This window comes from Aptenodytes forsteri, unplaced genomic scaffold, assembly GCF_000699145.1.
Source record: "Aptenodytes forsteri isolate BGI_AS27 unplaced genomic scaffold, ASM69914v1 Scaffold49, whole genome shotgun sequence".
Lineage (NCBI taxonomy): Eukaryota > Metazoa > Chordata > Aves > Sphenisciformes > Spheniscidae > Aptenodytes > Aptenodytes forsteri.
Genome location: NW_008795125.1, coordinates 5908014 through 5915923, shown reverse-complemented (window position 1 = coordinate 5915923; position 7910 = coordinate 5908014). Strand labels below are relative to the sequence as shown.

Below are 7910 nucleotides of genomic sequence, written 5' to 3'. Positions count from 1 at the left end.
GACTGAGGCAAAGAAGGCATTGAGTACCTCAGCCTTTTCCTCATCCTCAGTGACAATGTTCCCCCCTGCATCCAATAAAGGATGGAGATTCTCCTTGGCTCTCTTCTTGTCATTAATATATTTGTAAAAACTTTTTTTGTTGTCTTTAACGACAGCGGCCAGATTGCGTTCTAGCTGGGCTTTTGCCTTTCTCATTTCCTCTCTGCATGACCTAACGAGATCCCTGTACTCTTCTTGAGTCGCCTGCCCCTTCTTCCACAAGTGGTAAACTCTCTTTTTTTTCCTGAGTCCCAGCAAAAGCTCCCCGTTCAGCCAGGCCGGTCGTCTTCCCCGCCCGTTCTTCTTATGGCGTATGGGGACAGCCTGCTCCTGCGCCTTTAAGACTTCCTTCTTGAAGATCGTCCAGCCTTCCTGGACCCCTTTGCCCTTCAGGACTGTCTCCCAAGGGACTCTCTCAACCAACGTCCTGAACAGGCCAAAGTCTGCCCTCCGGAAGTCCATGGTTGTGGTTTTGCTGGCCCAAATATATTTAGGCTGTACCTGTGATATAGTGGATTTGAACTGGAGCTTAGGATTCAGACCGTCAATTTACTACCAGCACTGAAAACCTAGGTGTCCAGCTGGCCATGTGTAAGTGAACATTTTTCATTTCTGTAGCTGGGAAAAGTCACTTTATTGGCAGCTCAGCAAAGCAGGTACACAGTGAACATCTCCAGGAGGTTTTGCACAGAAGTTTTCCTACTGCTCTTGTCCACTGCCTAGCTCTGTCAAGCACAACCAGCACAGACCCTTTCCTGGTGTACCTTTGTGAAGTTGACAAAGCACTTCAGGAAAAAAAGAACCTTCCCTGGGGCAACAACTCACTGCTCAGTTCTTTGGCCAAGTGGTGGGGCTTTTGGCAATAGAAATGCAAAAACAGCTCATGAAGGGCTCAGCTCGTGGTTTTTCTAAGTATTACAAATACAGCACTGTCCAGAGTCTCGTGGGATCTTCCTTAATTCCTTAGCAGCTTTGCTAAATGTGGTGATGAACCTCAGGAGCCTCAGGTAAGATAATTAGCATGGCTCCATAGAGTTGGCGTCCCAAACTGTAAATCATTATTTAATGCCCCAAGTCTAAGAGCATGTGTGTCTTCCATCAGGGCTGTTCTGAGATGTCACATAACTTCGCCAGGACTTTACTTGCAGTGAGCAGTGGGAGCAGCACTGAATGCTTGGAGCCCACTTCCATGCTAACAGCAACCAGCCACTGACACTCCTGGACAGCCTGAGAGCCGCTACTGAAGATAAGGTACCTGGATGTTTTAATTAGAAACAGTTGTATCTGAGGAACTGAGATTAGCCAGAAGTTTCAACTCAGTCATTTGAAACAAGTGGCAGCTTGAAAATTAGAGGGATGAAGACAATGCTGGCAAGTGTTAACCAAGATGAAGTTTCCCCTTCTACCTCGCAGATTGCCAAGCCAGCAATGAGTGTCCCTGCAAATACACACTTAATCTTCCTGTAGGGTTATGTTCCTTCAAATCATTGCCAGCTGCTTTTCCTCCTTTTCCTCTCCCCTATCCTTTCTCTTTCTTATACTTCATGCTTACTTTATAGCACTCTTGGTACCTAAAATTATTTATTTTTAATTACATTGAGAAGGATGATTTAGAGCCGAAGTGACATAAACAACAATGACCTTTACTTACTGTGCTAAGCTTTCCTAGGTACTTACAGAGATGTTGATTATTTTGTCAAACAGGAACACCTGCGGTCCAACAAAATCAAACACAAAGTACTGTGGGAAAAGAGGACAGCAGATCAGAATCATCCTTGTGCTGGTAGCCAGCGCTGTCAGCAACATGGTTTAGCTTTTTGGGTTACTACACAGAGCCCCAGTGAGACACTGGGGGTGCTGGGGAGGTGGCGGTGGGCACGGCAAAGCCCTCTCCCTGCTCTCTGGCTTGTGGCTGCCATGGCCCAGACTTGTTTGCTACCCTCCTCCTTGCATGGCTGCACAGCACTGCCCTTCACAAATGCCCATGGTGGTCACTCTGCATCAAAGGGTACTGTCAGAAGGGACAGGAGGCACAGGGAAACCCAAAGGAGCAGTTGGTTTTGGGAGTTGTTTTTGTCTCATTTGTCACCAGCTGGGAAAATTACATGTCAAGGAAAGGTTGAAACAGTCAAATGGTAGAAAAGGGAGGTTGGGGGCAGTTTAGACAAAGCTCCCAAAGGGTTCATTTAGAAAAACGCAGAGGCAGCGGTAGTAGGGCAGGATGCAGTGAGGGGGGGATCAGGATGAACAGAGCTTGAAAAGGGAAAGAACAAACAGAGCTAAACCCAAGGGTGCTGTTGCCAGTGCTTTGCAAAGCTTGAAACTTAAACAGCTCCTCAACAGACCTCCCTGCTTAGACATGCAGGTGCTACCAACTTAGTTCATCCCCATTCACGCAACCAAGTAGTGGAGGCCACCCAGAGCCACTGAAGAAAGTGCCTTTTCAAGAGAGAGCACCTACCTCATTGTAGAAAGGGGCATTCGTGCCTTCCTTTACAGTTGTTTGCTTCTTCTCGTCACCTATCTCGATGATCACCACAGGGTCGATGTTCTCACCCACCAGCTGCCTGGCCTCAATGATGGTGATGGCAATCTGTGGGGCACAAGGATGCCACGTGCACTCCTGGGCTCAGGTCCGGCCTGCCTGGGGATTTCACAGGCACGTAAGGGCCGTCACCCCCTACTCACCTGGTAGTTCTGGGATTTCATCTCCTCTCCGTGAATTCTGGTCACCAGCTTTGCCCTGTTTAAAAAACAAAACAGGTCATTAGGTGTCTCCAGGCAAGAGCTGGTACATGGACACATGTTGGAAAGACTTCTCATCACTAAGACAGCATTGTTTATGGCAGGTAGCTTTGTTGTGAACTGTTAGGCTTGATTTCACCAGCAGCCACTTAAACACCGTCAGGGATATGTGTGGTGGACAACAGGTAGTCCGAGGGCTCAGACCTGTCATCAGATGACACCTGTGTAGCGAGCCAAACCACAGTAGCTGTCCATGGGCAAGGTCCATATAGATGGAAAGCAAAATAGGTCCCTTCTCTTCCATTTGAAGCTGGCTACAAGCATTGGTCTTCTTGCATCTCTCAGGAGCTCAGAGCACATGCAAGGGCAGTTGCTGCAGCTCAGCTCTATGCCAGGCAATTTGGTAAGCACCACAGCTTGTACCAGAGTAATTCCAGCTTTCACACAGAGCAGCGCCCAGTGTGTCTCTTACCTTTTCCTATTGCTTCTCATGAAACATGAAAAGAGGTTGGGAGATTCTTATCCCGTTCACATGGAAGATTTTGGTATAATCACTCCTTGAGTACTGTGGGACTTCATACCTGGATTTTAATGACACACCACTTAGATCTCTGTCTCTCTCATATACCTGGTAATAGGGAAATGTTTTGCATCTGCACAGACCAGTGCAGCTACCTGCCATGCATGGGAATTGTTTCACTTGTTGATCCCATCAAACCTGACTTCATTCCTCCCCTGTATGAAAAAAACAACTACACAAACTCTTGACTATAGAGATTGGTGTCCCCTTTGTATCATTTTCATTAGCAGCAGAGTTGATGCTCTGTCAGCATCCATTTCAATCTCTCCCTGCACTGGGTAGCATCTGGTGACAATTTGTCTTGAGCTGATAATATTTTGCTGGCAAGTACATCTCACTCTGTCATGTGGGTGAACCGGAGTGAAGGGATCACTGCTGTCAGCAAATGGATTTTCTGTTAGCAGATGTATTGCCCTAGGGCAATGCCATTCCCAAGAAGGATGGAAAAGGTGTTTTGGGGTATGTTAGGTAAGGTATGCCAAGGAGCACCTTTTCCTCTTTGGGCTTAAGGATCCAAAAACATTGGACAGTGCATCGCTGTTCATTAGGTCTTCCTCTCCCTCTTCTTGTCTTCCTGGAGTGTCATGGTGAAGATTTGCACTTTCATCATGATCACCTGGTAAATAAAACAATCAAGAAAGTAAAACCCACCTCTGATTTCTACTAGCAAAAAGCTAACTTGGAGCAGAGCAGTGAATTCATCAGCATGAACTGAATATTTTATTTATTTGGATATCACAATTAGAGATACAGTAGTGGTTCGTATTGAGCAGCATTGATTACAGCAGCAGCTCCCCTCCTGTGCAAAATCATATACTATATAAATGGTGGCTGTAGCCTCTCTCTTCATCCCACATGCACCCACAACAGGCACATGCATACTGGTCGCATCTGACTGCCCCATCTCTCATCTGCTAGAAAGACAGTTTATTGCTGGGTTTTGCACGTATTACTTTGCAGTCTGCCATCCATGGTTTGTCATAACAGTCTGACACACTCCAGTCCCTTCCAAGCGACCAAAGCGGAGCCTAGCTTAGAAATTATTTCTCACCTTTCCTCTTTGTAGAGACGATGAACTGGAAGATCAAGGACAGAAAAGGAGTTGAAAAGCATGATTCATGGGATCTCTTGTAGAGAGTTATACTCAGATGAGACAAATTGCTTCCAGAAGTGCTTATTTTTCTTCCTGACCATAAAGACAATCTCAGCAACTAGCTCAGATGTACACATCTACATTTGACCAGAGAAACCTTTCCCACACTGCTCTGCTTTGTCCTCCTGTTCTGACAGAAGTCCTACCAGCATCTCTGCCCCTTGCCAAGCATGTCTGTGTTCAACACCTGCCTTGGGAAGGGAGCCATGTGTTTTATATGAAAGTTTAAAATAAGCAAGAAATGTTCAGTGACTCTGGACGTGAGTTATTTCTGGTCTAGAAGCTGTCAAGTGGTACCTGCAATAGTAAAGATGACTTGTCCAGCAATACCCAGGGGCTTAGGTGACCTTGTGGAGACATCCCTGCATCAAATGAAAGGAAACACATCCGAGTGCATTTTCTGCAACTGCTCTATGGCACTGTGCTCCCACTACAAAACTAGACAAAGGGTTGTAACAGTGATTCCTTGTCTCTTTGCAAAGGTATGGTCACTTGAGGGGTGCTTAGAAACTGGTGATGGTAGCAAAGGACCATGCATTGTAAAGCAAAACTCACTTGGATTTCTAATTACAACTCTCATCAGGTCTGAATGCATCTGTTTATTTTTCATCTGGCTCCCACAAGCCCGTACTCTGAGGCAAACCACCAGACAGGTACAGACAGACATGACCTTTGCTTGTGCTGCAAGGCAGCCAGGTGTGAGACAGCTCCAGCCTGGGTGCCCTACTGCCTCGTTAGTTCGGCTCTGTGCCCAAGCTGACACACCCAGCCTCTTGATGAAGGTTCCTCCACTAGCAATCTCATATACCGTATACACTCCCTGACTGCCCCTCTGGCTCTTGTCCAGCCTCCCCAGAACACAGGGAGGGTGAACTTGTCTCTGTATCCGTAGGCATAGCCTGATTTTCACCCCTTGAGGCAAAGGCATCTGTCCATAGTTTTGCATCTGTAGCACCAAGTTCCCATGACTACCCTCCATATCCTATTTACTCTAGAGCATGATGTTTGACTATGAGCTTGTAGTACTCCATGTTGTTTGCTTTGAGACTAAAGCAGATAAAACTTCCCCCCCAGCTGAGGACAGGCGTGTGTCATCATGACACCCTGCCTGGACCACTTTTTGTGAGTTCCATGTTGTTTCTATTGAGATGTAAACCGTTTGCAATGCGTCTTTCCCTTTACAGGTCCATTTTCCTGACATTTTAATATCTGAATCGATATCCTTTTTTCCCCTCAATAACCATATGTATGTTGTACATAAGTGACCAGCAGGAATTATTCTCCTGTATGGATCCAGTGACAGAAAATGCAAATGGTTCAGTGAGTGACCATGTTCCCCCACTCCACACTTCCCCGATAGATCTCCTAAGCCCAAATCCCAATCAAGATGAGACAACCAGTGATTGCTGTATCTTTGCTAGTTCAGACTCTCCAGCAACAGACACTAATGAAACAGATGAAGATGCAGCATAAGGACCCCAGTCTATCCAATGATTCAAACACAATCATTTGAAATAAACAGAGATTTGAATGCTCACATGAAAGACTGAAACAAATTACAGTATAGTATATCTTGTAGAGCATGGTATATTTTATGGAGCATAAGATAAATAAACTCTAACATATCTGTAATTAGTAAGAAATTTAATGGTCTTTAGTTTTCTCTGCTCCTAAAGCCCAAATCCCTTGCTGTAAGGACCAGAGGAGAATCTGTTTAAAAGTAGTGCCCTTTAGCTAAGTAATGCTTATGGCACGAAATACGTATTCCTGCTTCTGCCCAACAGTGTGTCGAGACACATATGGCTGGTTTATTACAACACTGTAATTCAAGGGCTGCACTAAACACATAGTAGTCCATGTTTTAAAAATTCCATGAAATTTGAGGCATAGGACTGCAAAATAAAACTACGGAAGGTGAAGACGTTGTGGCTGAACTACAGGTTTTGGTGAATGAGAGGACTGTGGTGATAGCAGAAAAATGACAGTAGTAGGATGTGCAGGGGAATGTCTCCTTAGCTTGGAAACCAATGGTGTGTTAAGGGAATGAAATAGGAGACTCCGCATGTGTTATGTACGTACCCACAAATATAAGATAAAATAAAATAAAATATTTTTATCTTTTATTATATTTTTATTATTTTATCTTTTTTATCTGCCATATATATTAGAGGAGAATTACAACTAAGTAAAACTCCCAGCTTTATCGAGCCAGCCCATCCAGCCATCAGAGCCTGCTCAGCTTGTGCTCTTATGGTTTCTAGAAGAAGCAGATCTCCTGGAGGAATTATACACCTGTAATGAATTCTATCTCTAGAGTAGAAAAAAACTTTGAAAAATGTGTCGCCTCTCTATGGTAAGAGTCAGGCTGACATTTTTGTTTTACTCTACCAGATACAGCAGCCTGAACTCACAGAATCTGAAGGTGGACTTAACAAAACAGTTAATGCAAAAAGAATGAGCTCTCTATTTACTTGGGAGTGATAAGGAGTTTACTGCCCATTTTATCAATACTAAACCCTAAGACAGAATTCAAATGAGTTCACATGAAATTAGATACAATATAATCCCCCACCTGCCCTTCCCAGTTGCAATATTGATTTATGAGGCCTTACCCAGTGCATCGTTGTTTGCAATAGTCAACCCTTTCTCGCCTTTCTTCTTCTTCTTCAGCTTCATGCCAGCAAAAAGCCTCTTTCTGAAAAAGTAAAGAAAAGTGATCAGGGCAATATCTTCAAGCCCTTTTCTGTGCTGGACTCTTAATTTAACTCAAGGACCTGTTAAGAGGGAGTTTTGATTTCCAAGCAAGATCATTATATTCTGATTTTATTTTTATTGAAAGCAAGCAAGAGAAAGCTCTGGTTTCACCTAGTTTTGTTTATTTTTAAAATTTGGCCATGTACAGGAGAACATACTGAGAAGATCCAAAACTTCTTTTCAAACCAAGACAGCAAGAAGAGGCAAAGAAGGGAAATCCAAGACAAGTTTCCAATCTACTGACTTCCCACACACGTAATTCTTATGCCTGTGACAAGACCAGAAATAAAAGCTTCTCACAAATTACAGGTTCCAGATCAAAAGCAGTTTTCCAGTGAATTAAGATAAACATAAAAGCATTTGTGTAAACTTCCTTGGTGAGGACACCCACTGTATCAGTGGCACATACACCACAGCAGCTTTTGCCATTTATTTAGTTAGTTCTCACTCCCTTCCAGCAATAAAGCCATGAACAGGACTGGAGAAGGGGTTCTTCTCAAGCTGTGTTACAGAGATGCTTCAGCCCAACAACAACCCCAGCTCCCACTGCGTGAGGCTTTTCTGCCTCCCACTTCTTAGAATCATAGAATCATAGAATCATTGAGGTTGGAAGAGACCTCTAAGATCATCCAGTCCAGC

The 7910-nt window shown here is 44.3% G+C and overlaps 1 protein-coding gene across 1 annotated transcript in view; it reads right to left on the bottom strand.

Annotated features, from left to right (window-relative positions):
* The window catches only part of FER1L6 (fer-1 like family member 6), a 94299-nt gene that overhangs the window by 73063 nt on the left and 13326 nt on the right, over positions 1 to 7910 (bottom strand). Inside the window, exons 2-6 of the mRNA XM_009277230.2 lie at positions 7130 to 7212; positions 3854 to 3980; positions 2728 to 2782; positions 2501 to 2632; positions 1717 to 1779 (exon numbers count right to left, since the gene is read on the bottom strand). Coding sequence (XP_009275505.2) covers positions 1717 to 1779; positions 2501 to 2632; positions 2728 to 2782; positions 3854 to 3980; positions 7130 to 7212 — 460 coding nt within the window. The remainder of the gene's footprint in view (positions 1 to 1716; positions 1780 to 2500; positions 2633 to 2727; positions 2783 to 3853; positions 3981 to 7129; positions 7213 to 7910) is intronic.